The sequence below is a fragment of the Anser cygnoides genome, chromosome 9, assembly GCF_040182565.1.
Source record: "Anser cygnoides isolate HZ-2024a breed goose chromosome 9, Taihu_goose_T2T_genome, whole genome shotgun sequence".
Lineage (NCBI taxonomy): Eukaryota > Metazoa > Chordata > Aves > Anseriformes > Anatidae > Anser > Anser cygnoides.
The window spans coordinates 10,216,137-10,234,836 of record NC_089881.1 but is presented as its reverse complement, the minus strand read 5'-3'; the positions used below and the strand labels follow the sequence as shown (position 1 = coordinate 10,234,836).

The window sequence follows — 18,700 nt, the reverse complement described above, 5'->3', positions numbered from 1 at the left end:
ACACAGATCTTAGGTACTTGGGTTGGCAAATAAAGACAAGAATACTAAGAAGCATTTTCCACCATTTACTCATTATCAAAAATATTTTTCAACTCTTCTTGCAAAACAAAAACAAAAAAGTACAGACTGGACACATACATCACATTTTTCTTCCTATGGCTTTAACCCCCCACCCTACCCACCCCACAAAAAAGACGGGGGGAGAAACAAACCAAAACCAACAAAAAGATCTGACCACATTCACAGAAAATGACACCATGGTACACTACAAAACAAAAGGAGGTGTCATTTGTGTCCAAAGGTTTTTGCTTATTTCTTAGGTGAGTAACCATCATTGTATATGCTTTGTGCCAAATCAAAATACACCTAACATTAGGTCAGAAAGCGCTGCAGACTTCATTAGATGAATTAAAGGAAAGATGGAAGCAGTTATAACTAACTTGAAAAATTCACGTACTATTTAACATGCTGTTGAAACAGGAATTGCCTTTTAAATTAGAAGGTAATGTTTTGTGTTCTAGTCAGCCCATTTGTGCCGTATCATTCAAAGAGGAAAAACTTCTGCTTTCACAAAGTAACTGATTTTTTTTTAGGTTGCCAATGAAATCTTAAATGCAAGACTAAATGCTTCTACTCTAATTTAGGAATTACAATGAAATAAAACTTTTTTTTTATATATAAAGCTGAATTTCTACAAAGGTGCTTTCATTTTTAATGCTTTTTGAAATAAGCTCTTTGCCAACTTTGTGTTTTTTCCATTTGAAGCCTTTCAGCTCAGGTCAAAAAGCATCACCCTTTGAAAGCAACTTTAAATATATCAAAGAAAAACGAGATGGATTCTGGGTGAATTATACAGATTGATTTCTAAGGTCAGATATTTCGGATATTTGTTAGATAAAATAATTTTCTGCCCCAGCTGAAAGATACCTGTCAGCAAAGCACTACGCTCAAGGTAAAAAAATCAACAGTGATAATTGCTGGAAGTCTCTGTATATTGCAGACACTGCCTGGGGCGGGGGGAACAGCCACAGAACCTCTCTCCTCTGTAACCCGCAAAAAAAAAAGCTCTAAAAAAAAAAAAAAGAGGAGAGTGGTGCTAATAAAACTTGCTTTGTGTATAAGCAATTTTCCCGCCCCAATCAAAATAGTAAATAGTAACATGTCAAACAAATGGAGCTGGTGGGGGGGGGGGGGGGGGGCATGACGGATCAGGAAAACAACCTGTGGAATTGCCAAGGAAAAAGCAAACGCTGGTGTTAACGGGACGGCGCATTGGAGTCAGCAGTTTAACCTTCACATGTAAGCAACTGATCTTCCTGACCCTTGTTTGGAGACTGACTGCTCTTGGGGCTATTAGCTTTCTCACTATATTCCCAATCTTTTCATTTTTAAACTGCTCCATTGCCAATTCTCACAATCAAAAGTTATCCAAGGGCCTTTTCAGACTGGTTTCCCCAGCTTAAAGCTGCATTTCCTACAGGAACACTCAGTGATTTTCTAGCAATAGTGTCTGTAACTGACTGATAATTACTTTTCTACATCATAATCTAGCACAGTTGAAATGGACTAACTAGATACCACTTCGCTACATTTACGCGGAAGCTTTGACTGAGCACAAAGCATGACCGAGTACAATGAGGTTAATATATTCCTTGCCAAAGATCTTGTGATAAAATCATTTACATCAGCAATTCATCTCAAACTATGAGGTGCTGTAAGAACTAAAAAACAGTTTTAGGGTAACTCCTCCATTATCTGCAACTATTTCCCAGACACTAATACACATAACATAGCAATGAAAAACACTTGATACAAGTGATCTAAACGCAGGAGCTCCAGCAAGTTAAACAGAACCATAGCTGCCTTAAAACTGTCGCAGTTCCCCTACTGATGGCAGGGAAAAGAAAGAAAGATTCAACAGTCATATCTCATGTCTATAGCTTCATCCAAGCTTTTATCATCGTGTGTACTGGCAGCTAAAAACGTCGTTACTGGTGACCCTGTCACATTGATTACACTGGTGCTTGTGCTGGCATTGCGCACCGCAATGCTTGTCACATTAATGCCCAAAGTAAGCCTAGTCTGCTCCAAGGCCTTTTCTGGCACTGCAAATGCCTCCAGCTTCTTCTCCCCGTTAGCCATATAGGAGTTTTGGCAGCCACGGCATATGCAGTCAAGGCAGGCTTTGCGGTTAGAGTAGCAAGGGCAGCGTTGGCCACGGCATGTAAGAACACTTGGATTTTGGGTGGCACGACCACATTTACACCCTTTCTTTTCTTGTGGCTTTTTATACACAGTTTTTGTTGGGCTTCCTGGCATAACGTTACTGCTAGGAACTTTCTCCTTTGCTTTGTCTTTTGTTTTCAGCACTCCTGGTTTGGCTTTTGGGTGAGATTTCTTAGGGGCATGTTCTAAATTCTTTTTCATGCTTTTGTTAGACAGGAGCACAGTTTTACTTATTTTGGGAGTAGTGCCTCCATTAGGTACAGTTGCAATAGGCTGCAAAGACATTTTGTTTTCCTGTTTCACTGTTACAGGAGCTGATGCTCCCAACGTTGGGCCACAGATGATGCTGGAAATGGGCAGAGGTTGAACCTTTTCGCTGTCGCTTTCCGATCGAGATCGCTTTCTGTTTAACTTAACCACCTTAGGCGTTGCTGCTGTACACGAGATTCCATGAGGAGAAGCATCTGAGGACATGAAAATGTTATGGCTAAGGGGTGGGGGAGAAAGTTGCAGGAAAGGGCCGTTAGTCATGTTTGTCTCCAAGCTGGGCTGCAAATTAGAACCACAGACTTCGGTATTTGAAACGGTCTCTAAGCTCCGTAGAACTTCCTCAACACTAAGGAGAAGCGATCCACCTGGTTTTATGTCTTCGCTGAAGCTGCAGATGTCAATGCCTGTCGTACACAAGTCACTAGTAGAAACGGTATCACACACAGGCTGCAGGCTGCTAGAGATATCTTCATTTTTTATATACTCTCCAGTACTACATACATCGATCGTGTTCGCGTGTTCAGGAGAAGGGATATTCACTCCAAGTTTATCTACTGAAAGCCCATTACAATTGGGCAACCCATTGATAACAGAACCTCTAACATCAACGTTGTGTGTGCTTTCAGGTACTGACGTAAAACTAGCTGGAGGATCGTTTGTGAGTTCTGAGGTGGAAGGTACTGGGGAATGTGTCAAACACAAAGCCAAGGCTGTATCGGAAGATTTTTCCGTCTCTTCGTGGAGTGGTGATCCATCTTTGAGCAAAGCCAAAAGATCTGCAGAACAATCAACTGCTTGGATAATATCTCGTGCCAGTGGAGTTTGCGTTATGTATTCACAGAGTTTCTTATAGCAGTTCACTAAAATGCTTAGCTGCTTATTCTCCTCAAACTGTTCATAGTCCTTGCACCAGCTACATGACGGTTTCATCATCATCTTCTTGCCTTTACAAGGTTTGCAGACATAATGCTGACACGTGGAGTTTGTGGGAGCAATAGGGTCTTGTAGCAAATTTCCTAAGGAAAAAAAAGAAAGACTACAATGAACTCAAGCCACATTTCCAGGATAACATAGCATGAATTCCTTGTAACATAAGCCAAAAAAATTGCCTGAAAAAGTTCAGCAAGTCACAAGAAAATATACCATCCAAACAATAGTCTAAAAATTCTCACAGCTGCCATATCTGATTTTAAAATATTAGAAAAAAAAAATCAGAAGAACATCCCACCATAATTTGTCATGCTGCCGCAGCCTTTAGAAACCCTCTTAGCTAAAATAGTACCAGCCCCTTTATCCCCTTCAGCAGTTTCTTCCATTGAAAGTTACAAAACACACAAGATTTCTATGAATTTTCCAAAAGCACAACAACAAACCCCCATGAAGAGCTACTGCAGAGATTTTAATGAAATTAGTGAAAACAAATGGAAACTGAGCAAAGGGAAACCCTAAAAGGAATGTAAAAATGATGAAATACCAACCCCAAAAGGAAAGAACACACAGCAGAGACTTTGTTTTACTTTTCATTTGGCTGAGACTAAAAATAGAGCATAGCTTTGTGACAGTCAACGCCACGAATAAAGCACAAAGATTTCAGCTTTGTGAGCAACAAGAACAGTTAAATGTCCCCCATGAATTCTTACAAGCACCAAATAAAACACCTAATACTGTATTTCAATAAAAATGAATATAAATATATATAATGCTCCTTAATAGATTGCTCTTGTTGCACTTTCTGTTTTGGCACAGGGCGACTATTAACACGTCCTGAGGAGCGGTGGCTCCCCGCTTCCCAAGGCACAGATACGTAACAGTGAAATAACACTTAATATTGTAGTAGTCACAGCCATGATGCTTAAATACTTCAAGGTGTCAACAACAGCTCACATGTCCTGCGCAGGGGTGAGGAAATCACAAAAGATGTTCTCTGAGATCTTACTGTTAAGAAAAAAAACTAAAAAAATCAGTTGCTAATGGACTCAAGTCACCTGACAGCACGGGCTTTAGACACCTAGTGCTGAAAACCTGTCAGATCTCCAGATCTCTGAAACTAGGTCCGGAAGGACGTTTTTGCTTATCTTAAGAACTAGCCCAGTAACACATAAGGATAAAATAAAGTAAAAGAACAGCGTTAATTGAAATTCTGCACAGAAATAATCCAGCTAGTAACTACATCCATAAAACGACAGTATTGCTTTGTTATCTTTAGCGAACTCTAGGCCAGAAAGATATTCTAACTTCTACATAAATTTCAGAGTATCTATAGCCAGCTATGAAAGCGGGCTTCTTCCCCTTCTTTCCAGCAGCAGATTTTCAGCTTTGATCAGAACTGTCTCCCTGTGAGGAGCCTTTTCTGGATGAGCTACAGCAATCAGTGAATCTTCTCCCAGATTTCCCACCCCAGTGCAAACATGCTGTTAGGAACAAATTAATAAAATTCTGCAATTTGGGAAGAGAAAGCAAAGTGCATATAGTAAAACAGACTGAGATAAAAAGTCCTAGTCAAAGGTATTTTCTCTCATCAGCCGCTTCCAAGGAAATTTTAATCACGTGAACCTTCCCTAATGGATTCTCATGACAGCCCTTTGGAGGGATACAATTTGCTGAACCTAGCTGAGTGCACCAACTTATGAACTACGTAAGAAAAAACAACTTTTCTATGTTGTAATAGCTTAGTCTAGAATCCAGTCCCTCAGGCAGGAGAACAAGACCTGCTGTTCTAATCCTTAGCTGCAGTAGCCTTCAAACACAAAACTTGTCCCTACACTCTGTATCTTTTGCCCAGATGTTCCACCCCTTTCCTAACCAAGCCCTCCCTACTCTTCACTGCTGAAACAACTTCTGAAAATTCAACTTTGTGTGTTTGAAGTAATAGGAAACTTGCATTAGCACAGTCATTTTGCGACACTCCTGAATTCTGTGAATGAGCTGATGGAGACTACCTATCCCCTGTTCCCTCTGAAGCCCAAATCCCTTGATACTTGCTGCAGCCCTCCTCTGTCTGAGCCATCTTTCAGCAAAAGTGACCTGATTTAAGCTGAGTTTTGAGAAGCAAATAACAAGGGTCAGTGCCTAAGGCATCGTTATTCGTGTTTTTTAATACACTGAGAGAAAATGGATTGTTTAGAAAGTTACCAGGTGACATACATCAACAGAATGACGAGTAAGAACTGTCATTACACTGCAAGTGGAAGAGTAACCATATGGAAATGGACAGGATTTGATCACAGTTACCTAAAAGCAATACAGGAGGAACAACGAATAGAAGAAGCTGCAGAACAGCAAAAGGTTCAAGACACAATTACAGCAATATTTGGCTGGAAAATACATTTTATGACCAAAGATTAGATATTTAACTTTTCTTTGCTCATCTAATGAGGAAGAGCTGACTGAGGAAAACTGACTCCAGAAGACCCTACAAAGACAACAGCAAAACCCTCTTTGAGCTAAGCAGTGAAGATTTAAAGCCAACAGGTAGAACCTGAAGCCACACAATGCAACCTGCAATGAAAATGCTTAAGTTCCCTTTCAGTGACACTATTTAAACAGCAAGGCAGGCAGAGATGTCATGGTGGTCATCAGATAGGATTCGAGTTTGTGAGCCAAGTCAGGGACTTCCATTAGGGAAGAAACAAAAGAAAGCTTTAAATCACACCAGCTGGTCTCACAAGTCATGTCCTTAGGCAGAAGGAGTTCACAAACAACTGTCTGGCCCTTCGGGATCTTGGGTCTTCCCACCAGGCACAGCAGAAACTCTGCTCTGACCAAAGCAAGCAGCAAACGCCTGCAACAGTTCTCATTTAATGCTCTGAGACTGCAGAAGCCATTGTAAAAGTGTGCGTGCATCCACAGCACTTCCACCACCAAAAGGCCTCTAGCATTAGCACCCAGCGAAACAAAGCAGCTGGGTGTGCTCCTTGGTCCTCTTCAGCCTCGTTTTGCTACTTGGGAGTTATGATGATCAGTGTGTGGCAGATTATCAAGTATTAAAATACTTACAGATGAGACCAAATGAACAATTTACAGTCACAATTTAACTTTTAATTAGATTTTTTAACACATCTCATTGCCAACTGTGCATTTCATTTATCCCCAAAAATTACACTTATCCCAAAATAAATTTGGCTGAAACTGCTGAATGGGTACGAAAGCTAAAAGAGGATACAAAAATCTGGAAGAAAAATAAAATAATCCAGAAGCTTAGAAGAGAAAGACAGATGGACAGACAAAACAAAACACTTTACATGCTCCCCGGAGGAAAGAACACAGTGAGTTCTACCCTCAGTAAATGCCAGCAACCTACACAGAAGAGACACTGGGAATGCCTGAACCATGGGAATATTTTCAGCTTGAGCTCACACCTCATTGAATATTCATTCTGCAAAGTTTCTTCCTTTATGGATTCTGTGGCACCTATCACTCGTCAGTTTTAGTACTGTTAAGCTTAAAAAAAAAAAAAAATTCGACCATGAGACGCAAATTCACAGAAATTTAGGTTTCATTAGTTTTAATATTTGGGGAATGCTGTTAAGTCAACAGCATTGTCCCAGAAAGCCAACACCTGAGCTACTACTGAGAATCTGGAGGTACTAAGCTTTGGGATGTTCCAAACCATTGGCTCCACAGGCTCCCAGGGCGTAACATTCATTGCTGCTGCAAATTACCAAATCCCCCCAGGTTAAGATTACAAACTTCACCAAGACAATAAAACGGAAATGATTCTGAGATGACCCAGCCCATCCTCAAACTCCTAAGAATGACCCCACTGGGTCAGACCAAAGATCCACCTAGTGCGACATCCCCCCTCCCTAGTGGCCCAAAGCAGATGCTGTGGGCACAGAGTGAGGAGGAGGTAAGCAAACCCCGAGTGCTTGCCCAGCCTTTAGCCATCACTCGCTGAGATGCTCCTCACGGGAGATGGCGTTTCCATGTACGCAGTAAGCCTCAGACTCTCTCCAGAGGCTTGCCTCCCCTCCTGAGCTATTTAACATGTTATCAGTCACAACAGGCTTTGACAAGAAGTTCCCTGGTCACTGTGCTGAGAATAACCTTTTTGCTTTGAACCGTTACTCCGGCTGGGTTCACTCAGCAATCTCCGGTTCGCGTGCTGGACGAGGCAGCAGTCAGTCCCTGCCCCTCTCCTCCACACCACCACGGGTTTCACAGTCACGTACCGCGTTCCCCCACGTTCTCCCTCCCAGAGCGAGGGGTTCTGGTGTACACAGCTTCATGCAGCGCCGCAGTGAAGTTCACCACTACATTCTCTATTCAGTTTCTGATTTTTAACACTTGTTTTACTTTCGATTGATACCCAGTACTGAGCTGATACTTCCACGGAGTTTTCTATTGAGAAGCCAAGATCTCGCTTTTGGCTGGTAGCCATCAGTAGTGCCACTTTCTATACATTCACAAATTTATATAAAAATGATGGACTCTGAGAAGTTTGTAATATTTTTCTCCATGTTTATCATTCTATATTTATCTGAGCTAAATTTAATTTGCCATTTTACTGTGCAATCATTCATCCTCATCAGATCCTGCCACGTTTACTCAATGCAGACCTTCATTTTTACTACCCTAGATAGCTTGGTATTACTAAACTTCACCTCATCTCTGCTCACCCTCTTTTGCGAGGGGGATATTAATACACCAAAAGCAAAATCATGTTCTTAACAAGCCTCCAGTAAGAGGCTTCAAATTTCCCTAAACAACATCAGAGCTTAACTATCCTACTCTCAGAAAAGTTCACCAAACATCTACTCAATTATGAGCACGTACACTTAATATGCAGCATACACAGAGAAAATACTGTTAATATATTATTTACAAAATACCACAGCTGTCCTGGAAAGGCTGCTGCCAGGAGGGAGGTCATTTAGACCACAAGGAATACTTCCTATTGTGTTCCTTAATGAGCATTACTTCACAGCTGCAGGAAGAAGGGAAGCATCTGCAAATTGTATCTCACGGACCAAAGGAGGAGAAGAATTGGGAATCAACGCGATTATTAGGTGTATGTATCCAGCAAATGTGCTCCAAATGGGCGAAATACACAAAAAAGAGGACCTTGATTCACAACAGGATATCTCCTTTCTTTCTCATCTACCTTGAGCAAAGGCAGAAACACAGTGCCGTAGAAAAGGGGGTAAACGCCCCACACATGAAACGCCCCTTGCAAAGCCTACTGAAACATTACATACTGCATTTTTGAAGACTCAAAGTTTTAAGGATTTAATAGGTTACAGCAGTCTATTTTGATGAAGCCAACTAGGACAAAATTATGAAGACAAATTTTGTTACAAGTATAAATGAATGTAGCGCCGGGGTTAATCTCAAATATTGGTCTGCCAAAACAAAATCTTTAATCCTCACTTGCATTCACATCACGAGAAGTCACCTGCATTTTATAGTGCACAGCAAGCAAGTGGAAAGCTCAACAGCCACAGCCCTCTACTGCTTTCACGCTGCCTGACGTGAATGGGGGATTCCCAGCTGCAAGGAAGGGATGAAGGAAGGACACCTAACCCAGGCAGGCTTTTAACACCAAACGTTGCAATGACCACAATGGCCACGGTGGCAACATTTTGCATGTAACGATGTCATCCAAAAGTCAAGGCTGCTGTATTTTAAGAGGCTTTAAATGGCAATGTTGACACATCTACTGTGGGTACAAGACACATTTAGCATGTTTCCATACAGCATAAGCACTCAAAAGAGTTAAAACATGCTTTGAAAGTTGTAGGTCTACTTAATTAAATTTATCACATTCTCAAGGCAAACAAGAAGTAATGAAAACTGTTTTTTCCCTCCACCAAACAAAACTTCTTACGCCATCAAGGTTAACTGCACAACCTTCAAGACAACTCTGCTCTTCAAGCCCACTGGAGAAGGAGCGAGCACTGGGCCGTGACCACAAGGCTCGGGAGACAGAGATCCACAAAGTTATCACTGAAGGACTTCAAAGCAAATTCCATTGTAAAAGCTGGACAATTCTAACTCCCTGAGAAGTACAGTGCTCGATGTGCTGTGCATTATTTCTCAAGTTATATGGAAACATCAAGAATCTTTTTTGGCCTCACGCAGAATTCCAACCTAATATCAAGCACCTCCTTGCTCCATATTTACTCAAACTAATCTGTAAATCATAACATAGTAAGAAAACAAACCAAAGAAATCTGTGTTTGGACTCCCTAAGTCCATAGACCTGAGCAATTAAGTTGTCCCAGTAAAGGTGCCTGTTGGCAACATATTAACTTTTCTTTAAACACTATGAAACGTAATCAGTTTAATCAATATCCTCAGGTGACCATCAAAACTAGTCCATCATCTCCCATTGCCTCAATGAGAAACACACAAATCAAGTCAGAAGACAATACTGTAACCCTCGCTTTGCCATCTCCTTTTCAAGTCTGGTACCAACCGGCTCTCAGGGTGGAAACCACAGAACTTCTCTTCCTCCTATGCTTCCAATTTTGTTTTAAGACAGAGGAGTATTTTTAGAATATTTTTTATTAAGAAACCCACTGAAATTCAACTGGTACAGCTTTGTGTTGTCAAAACTCAGGCAGTACAAAGCAGACAACCTTGAAAAAGCACTTCTCCCAAGAGTCACGTGCAGGGTTTCAAACAGGAAAGGGAAACGGTGAATTTAATTGAGGAGACAAAGAGGAAGAAAAATCAACCAACATGATCTTGGCTAAAAATTGGTGCATTCAGAGATACGAGAGTGGAAATTTCATAGGCAACTGCCCATGGTGGCTACCTCCGAAACCAGAAGGAAAAGAATACTTGCAACAGGAGATATTTTATAGGTACTTTGTCCTGTATTTCATGCTCCGTGGTAGCTGTTTCAGGAATTCTGGTTATTTTGCACAGTCTTCAGAAAGTCAGAAGTATTCTGGTAACCATTCCATGTAATTTTTAGGGGGGAAATAACACACTTAAGAGTTACCCATACCTGATAGCTGGACAGTATTTTTTGACAATTAAAATGGAGAAAAGAAGAAAACGTCAACAAAAAAATACCTGAAAAGAGTCACCAATGCATATTACTTTCAAACACAAAAGGCAACTGATCAGGCACGAATCAGCCTTCACCCTCCCTACTAAAAGGAGAACGGACAAAGAATGAGAATTGTACCCTCCATTCTTCCATCACAAGATTCAAATATGCTTTCTCCTTTAAAACACTGATATCCAGGCTTAACTCACTCAGAAACAGCTCAAAACCCAAACAGAAAGTCTAGTATCATGCATATAATTACGTTTTCAGTAGTGGGAATTTGTTCCTTCTTCCTTTTTCCATCTCCATGACTAGAAATTGAATTTTCTAGAAGTTTTAAATCTATATAGGTGTCACGCAACAATCTTGCCTTCTCCAAAGGACGTTGCATAGCTGCTGCATGCCTCCGATTGCCTCAGCACCATCAGCAACCCTATCACAGTATGTGATACCTCGGTACCACAGACCCATAACTCATTTGCATTCCACTGGCTTCTGGAGCTTCTTCACTTAGGTATTTGTAGAAATGTTCATTATGGAAGTTTAAAGAAATTGCACTGTTAAAAAAAGGCTACTTCACAACTTCCCAGTGGCAAAGCACAGCCTAAAGCCGTAAGCGCTACTTGGGATCCGTACCGGTGCTGCCGAGAGCTGCGGACGGACAAGGGGTCTGGAGGAGGACACGCCGCGGAGCAGCGCGGGGCAAAGCAACAGAAAAGGGATGAGGAAGAAGAGGAGGAGCCATCACCGGGCTGCCAACACAGACAGGATGGAAGAGAGATGCAGGTGCTTACACGACTCGATATACCACCGACTCTGGAGAAAATTCAAACCTAGCTAGTTGAATCAACTCTGTAAGGCTCGACTTCTATCTACAGCATAAAAGTTTCAAAAAATAAGCTAATACATTTATACAAGAGCAGCCTGGAAGTAACATCCCTATACTGATCATCAAAGAAAAGAAAATAAGTCAACAAAGTACTTCTTTTTATTTAAACCACACCACTCCCATGCTGGCAGTTGCTTCCACGACGCTACTTGACCACTGAGCCTTCAGCCCCCTACCTAAAACTCTCCAGAGCTATTTCAAAGCTTCCAGCGGGAGCCGTGTAGGGCACTGGTCAGCACCACCACATTGTTTCTTTGTTCCTTCCCACCCCTTAATCTCTTTGAAGCCACATGTCGTCTCACATCCCGTTACTTAGATTACAGGATGCTTAGGACAAGAACTTGGTTCTCATCCTGCATTTCCACAGCACCAGCAGCCGCTGGGTGCCCGGCCCAACGCGGCGTTACGCTGGAGCCTCCCAACCTTTCCAGCGCTTTCGCATTCTAAATCGGCAGCGACAATCTGTCAAACATTTTAAAATATCCGTCAGAGGTTCCAGGGTGAAGTCTTCCAAGGATAAAAAGCTCAGCTGATCTGACTGGCAAAATCTGTCACTTAAACATTTTAACTGGATTGCAAAAAAGTGTGTTAATGTGGCAGCGCCAACTGAGATTCTGAGTGGCTTGCAGTAACCTACACAGGATTCGAAACAGAGCGAGTCACTCTTAAGAAGATTTTTATCCCAATAGGCAGTGTTTTTAAAACATTAAAAGTTTGTTGCATAAATCCTACTAAGCTATTTTTAAATGAAGTGAGGTATCAGCACACCATTTAACAATAAGCACTTTAGTCTAGAGACTAAAATGCAGATTTCACATCCTCAAAACACGTATGGCATATACCTTTTCTCTGTAAAGCACACTCAGAGGAGTTATTTTTAAGTTTAAAAATCTCTAGGAAATGTCACCTCTCGCATCCCGTGAGGACAACGCATTTCCTGCAGCACTGTCTACAAAACTATCGCGTGACCGCACTCACATCCCAAAAGCATACACACACTGCCGTACCATCGGGGTAACTGAACCTTTCCAACCCGTTAGGTAGGGCCCGTTAGGAGACCTCAAATCCACCCAGAACAGATCTAGTTGACTGATTTACAATGCCAGGCTGTATTTACATTACAACTTTCTGCTGATGTAAGTTTGGGCGTGCCAATTTGAGTCTAAAATCAGAACTTTAATTAGAACTTCCTAATTATGTGGGTCCAAAAACTTCTGCCACCCCTGCTGTGAAAGCTGGTTTAAAAATCTATCAGATCAGAAGAAAATCAGTTGGCTTATGTCTAGTGCATCGAGAAAATAGTGAAAGCACAATAACGTCAGCTGATTTATGTAGCTGTCACTTCTAAAAACAATTCTGTAAAATTAAACGGACAGTCTTGACTGCAGAATTAATATCTACAGAATAACAAAGCATAGCGGGGTGCATTCAGAGAGATTAAATACTGCAGCTGATGACATGAGGAGCGCTAAGTTGGGGAGTGAAATCCCAAGGGAAGTGCTAGAAGTCCTGCACAGGACTTAAACAAACCTAACTCTACAAAGTGCAGGCGGTTTATGTGTTACTGATAATTCACGCAGCATTTCTCCAACAAAGCATGACTTTTAGACATGTACAGTCAAGACCTCATTTCACCAAGTTCTGAGCAAAGGAAAGCACCAGACACGCAATGTCCCATGTACTCGAACCCGCATCCCGATATTTGGATCTCACAGTTTACGGACTACAGATGGGCAAAAAGAGCAAATGTCGGAAAAGCTTTAAGTGTTCAAAACAGACTGTTAGGTTTTGGATGGTCAAAGCACCCGCTCCTGTGATCGATGACATCTCACAAAGTAATCTTTGCCTCAGTACTTAAACCTTTATCTGTTAAAATGCTGTCTAAAATTAAAAAAAGTCTTGATGGTTGGAAGGAAGGCAGAAGATGGGCTTTAAATGACCTCACATATGCAGGAAGCATAGCAGCTCTTAGCCCCGATGTGTACAAGGAAAAAAAAAGCGTTTTGGAAATACCGCAGGAAGGTCAGAGGGCTGAAGAGAGAAGAGGCACCAATATTCACCCATGACAGAAGAGAGAGAAAAGGAACACAAAAAGCAAACAAGGAGGTCAATTTGCCTTTACCAGTCCGAGCTGAAGATTTACGACTGCTGGTCAACACCAGCGCGGGCAGTTCTGTGTCGGACAGAAGCGCTCTCCCATGACTAACTGCCTGCAGGTTCAAGAACAGCACTTCACTAACTCTGCAGGACAGAAACTGTATTTTAGGGCCTGGGTGCGTAGCGCCCAGCCTCATAAAGAACCAGGAACTTGCTGAGGCCTCTGTACACTACTGGGCCACAAACAGAAGTCCAGACGCTGAGAGAGAATCTTGGGGAATCACTTGTAGACAAAATATTTGAAACAAATAGCAGCTACAGTTATCTGAAAGTTAGACACAGTAGGGAAAAAAAAAATTAAAAGCCGAAGTAGCAACCCCTAAAATTTGAATAAGAGATGAAGCAGAACCATCAAGAAGTAGTTTGTAGGTCTGAGTATCCATAGATGCACGAGCCCATAGAAGAAAAACTAAACAAGCACAGGCTGCCCCCTCAAACTGAAAGTGACAGAAAAGCCACGCAAGAAAAACTGAAGAGGGGAAAAGTAGCTCAGGAATTTGGGCAGGGACAAATTATAGATAGACAATTCCAACAGCACAGAGTGCAAAAATAAGACTGCAACAGGCCAAAAAGGAAAGAAGTCAAGGCAAGGAGAACAAAGAACGCGTTTCAGAGGACTAGTCTCAAAGCAGAGAGGTCCGGCAGCACAGTAGTGAGTCCCTATGGACACGTAAGAGACACAAAGTCCCTACATGAGTATCTTAATAAAAAAAATAAAAAAAAACACACAGAGAAATCTTAGCATATTTTTAGGCAGAAATTGTCTGATGATTGAGCAAAAGCAACAATGACTTATGGAAGAAAACAGTTAAAGGTTGGAAGTAACAGGGCCTAAGGTACTACGTGAGAGATAAAGAGCAGAGTTGCATTAATACTGACATTGGTTATGCGTGGAAAAAAAAAAAACCTTAGACAAATTATATCAGGAAATGACGACGCCGTGATCCTGGGAACAGGCTCCCTCTTTCCCAGTACAAACTGATCTCTATTTTCTAAGACTCTAAGTGGGAGGAGCTACTGCTACAGGATAGGAAGCCTCCGAGACTTGTTTAGCAGCCTCAACAGTTGAAGTCCTGATCTTGTAAATAAATACAATATTTAACTTTGTAAACGCCGCTAATTCGATTAAGCCTTAATGGGACCACACACGCTAGTAAAGAAAAACACATGCGCACGTAAAAGACACGAGTCCCGTCCGGTAAGAAAACAAAAACACACGCAGGGCCAGGGCTTCGGATCAGCAGAGAACAACAGAATTCACAACGTGAGTCAAGCGAGAGGTCTGACAGCTCGGCCTCCCTCTCCCAGCGCTGCCCGGTGCCTCGAGGGAAAGTTGGCGGAGGGCTGACAGCTCGCCGCGGAACCTCCTGCCCCACACGGCCACGGCCACAGCCACGTGCCCCCACTTCACCACGCAGAAGGCGAACCCTCCCCAAGCGCTCCAGAAGGCAGCGGCGAGGTTCCGGATGCGTGCCTCTCCCCACCACACGCAGATCGCTCTTTTTCGGGGGCAAAACGCGGCGGGGAAACGCCGGGAGGCTGCCGGCCTGCGTGCTCGCCGTGGCGGTTGTTGTCACGGGAGAATTATCTGCTCCGCTCCGCGCGGTAACAGCCTTTGGATTTCTTTTGTGCGCTTGACGTTCCTGGCCCTCAACCTGCATTACTTTGTGTTCTTTACGTTTCGGGGTGTGTGTGTGTGTGTGTGTGTGTGTGTGTGTGTTCCTTCCCCCCCGGACGGGCTGTACACGGGCTGTCTCGGCCCACACCTGCTCTCGGCCCCCTCCTCGTTACCACAACCCCCCCGGCCGCCCCGATCCCCGCCGCCAGCCGCACGCCCCCTGCTCGCCTCGGGGCAGGGGGGTGCTGGGGAAGGCGCTGCCCGGAGCCGCCCCCACCGCCGCCCCCCTCCCCGGGGCTCCCCGGTGCCGGTGCGGGCAGCCCGCCCGAGGGCCGCGCCGAGCCCCGGGGCCCCGCCGCGCCGGGAACAAAGAAGGGTTCCTCACCGCAAACGCAGCAGGAGAGGGACTGCCTGAAGTAGGGCAGGAGCTTGTTAATCTCGGAGAAGGACTGCGGGTCCCCGGGGTCGTAGTTGAGCACCAGGCGGCTCGCGGAAACGTAGAGAGCAGTGGCGTTCACCGGGTTCATCGCCGCCGCTCGCGCGCCGCCGGCTCCGGGCCGAGACGAGGGCGCGGGCCGGGGCCGGGGCCGGGGCCGGGCCGGGGGCAGCCCGGGTGTCACCTTGGGCCGGGGCCGCCCGGAGCCGCGCGGCGGCGGCGGGGGGGGCGGGGGGGGCAGCGCGGCGCGGGGCCCGGCCCCGCTGCTCCTCCGGCCCCGCCGGGGCCTGGCTGCCGGGCGGCCGCGGCGCTCCGAGGGGCGGCGGCGGCGGCGCTACTCCAGGCCGCGGGCCATGGCGGGCCGGGCCCTGCCGCTGCCGCTGCCGCTGCGCTCCGCCCCGCTGCGCTCCGAGCCCGGCCGACGCGTCCCCGGGGGCGGCGGGGGCAGCGCGGGGCGGCGGCGGCGGGGCCGGGCCGCCCGCTGAGGTGGGGGGGGGGGGGGGGTGGCAGGGAGGGAGGGAGGCGGATGCACCCGGGCCTCAGCGCGGCCGCATCACCGCGGCCTCCTCCGCGGGGCCGGGCCGGCGCTCCAGGCTGCGCGGCCGCGGGGCGGGCGCCGCCGGCGGGGCAGGGTCCGCCGCCCGATCCGCGCCGCGATGGCGACGGCGACCGTTAGCCAGCGCCAACCGTCACTGCGGGGCCATCTCCGCGGCCGCCCAGCGCCGCCGCCGCGCATGCGCCGCCGCCGGGGCCGGGGCCGCGGCCCCCCCGCCTCCCGCGGGGGGAGCAGCGCCCTCTAGCGGGGCCCCGCCGCGTCAGCGCCGTCCCCTCGGCGCGGCCGCCCCGCCCCGGGCACGCCGCGCCTCTGGGGGCGCCCCGCCGCTGTGGGCGGCCGCGGGCCCGGGGCAGCCGTCACGGGAGGTGTTGGTGACCCCCCCCGGGTGCCAGGCGGCTGGGGGGGCTGCGTGCAGGGAGCTTTTGGCGTCCCCGCTGCAAGCACCGCTGAGGGAAGCGCTCCCCGCGCCCAGGCCTGTGTTGCAGCACTGCCAGCGCCAGCGAGGCAGAGTTCTCCTTGCTAACGTGTTTGGCCCTTTGGAAAATTCTCTGAGAGAACTTCTGCCGACTCGTCTCTCTCCCTGTTCACCTAGGCTTGTCCGTGCTAAAATAACCTAGGAGTTACACTGGCACTTTTTTGTCCCTGGCTCTTCTCGTGAATCCCCCAACGTCCCAGCCCAACTCAACATTAACCTGCAAACAGAACACAGGAACTTAGGTCTTCCAACTACACAGACATAGCACTTTTGGTCCTTGTCACACTGCACAGCCACATTCCATAAATATCTTATGTACCAAACCACAACAACAGAGTGAAATAACATTCAAGTAAAACTCCAAGTATATTCTCATATATGTCCCTGTATCCCATCTTCTGCCAAAAACGCATACACACGAGAGGTCCCTGGCACCAAACACTTAGGCCAATGCACACCTACTACCACTAGCCCTTTAGCCCACCTTACAAGACTTAGGTGCAGCTTTCCAGGGTAGATTCAAACTTCCAACTTCCAAGCATTTCAGCCATTATCCCAATCCTTGGTGTACACTCAAAACACACCCCTCCCAACCCTTTCCATGACACCATTTCCCTGCTGCCATCAGAGTCCCTAATACAAACCTAGAGTGTCCTGAATGCTTTTCTCAACCCTTCCCTGACTACATCCCACTGCTCCAGCTGCCATCTGAGGAGCTAACTTGACAGGTGACATCCAAAGGGTTTTTACCAGTCTTGCCTGACTTCTGTGACATAGTCCTTCAGGACATTGTGCATGACCTAGATTGAGCAGTTGGCATCTGTAGTGTTCCAGGACCAAGCTTCAGTATCCCCATCCACAACTTCAACCTTAGGGTGTAGATGGCATTATTCTTACGTTTTGTGATGTGATGTATTCTTAAATTTTGTGATGGAGCTACACACATAGGTTTGGGTACTACCTGAGAACAACTGCAAGCCTCGAAGGATAGTTAATGCAAACTTTCTGTAGAACTGCAAGTAAATCTTACTCCTGAAAATTACGGTAATAATCTAATACAAAAATGTGATAGCAAGACTGGGTAGCTGATACGCTTCTGACCAAGGAAAGCCCACAGTGCTTTTTTTTAAATATTGTCAGATGATCTGCTGCATTTGACTTTTGTTTTATTCAAACGCTTGACCTGAGGGTCCAGGTTTCTATTAGCGCAGTCCAAGAGGCAGATATAATTTTTCCAATCTCTGTGATTGCTTCTAGTCTATCAGCATCAATGTTCTCAGGAACGATTCCTGAGTCCTCAGCTGTTTGTGATCACTAGGACACAGAGTAGTAGGATTAATATTAGGGTCTTGTTAAGGTCTTCCCTCCTTGCCCTCAGGAGTTTGGCTGCCTGCCTGAGCTTGAGGCCAGCTCTGATGTGGTACAGCTGTGTGACCTTGGTCAGACTGCTGAGGAAAGAGCTACTTTGTGAGAAGTTTCAGCTATGCCCTCTCTGTTTTGCCCTAGGAGTTGCCTCCAAGCTCAAGACCTTACCCTTTCCTGAGCTTTGCTGTGTCTGGCCTGCTGATTTCCTGCTCTTGCCTTGGACCCACCTCATCACTGCGGAGGTCTGGCAATTGCTGGGCTGGCTCTTTTTGCTGTTGCTGGACCTGTTCTGCTCTTTTTGTTTGGGTACTGTGGCATTGTGTTTCTTGTCAGCGACTGTACTGCCTCTGCCTGCCTTGTTGCAAACCTCTGTTCCAGGCTCGCCTTCCCCTGTGGAGTAGCCACTTGTGTAGCTCCCTGGTACTAAAAGCCTTGTGGTGCAAGTATTCCTGTTGCTTGTCTACCTCTTCAGCTGGTGGTATGTGCTGGATATTGAGCAAGTCCTGAAACACTCAATAAACCATTTCATATGCCAGTGGAAGCAGCTTTCAGTACCCTTTATTAGATTGGTAATTTATTTATAAAATCTATTGAGAATGTTACTTAAAAAAAAAAAAAAGGCAAAAAGTTCTTATATATTTTCCTTGTGTCTAAAAATCAGCTCAATATTTCAAACCTGGTGCTGTTTCAATGTACCAAATTCCCCAGT

General features: G+C 45.5%; 1 protein-coding gene across 1 annotated transcript; it reads right to left on the bottom strand.

Moving 5' to 3' along the window:
- Positions 1-52: 52 nt before the first annotated feature.
- Positions 53-16,306, bottom strand: MSL2 (MSL complex subunit 2). The gene is made up of 2 exons (XM_048077280.2): positions 15,545-16,306; positions 53-3,512 (listed from the first exon to the last, which is right to left on the bottom strand). The coding sequence occupies exons 1-2, from the start codon at positions 15,684-15,686 to the stop codon at positions 1,915-1,917; spliced, it is 1,740 nt and encodes a 579-aa protein (XP_047933237.1). The 5' UTR covers positions 15,687-16,306; the 3' UTR covers positions 53-1,914.
- Positions 16,307-18,700: the final 2,394 nt, after the last annotated feature.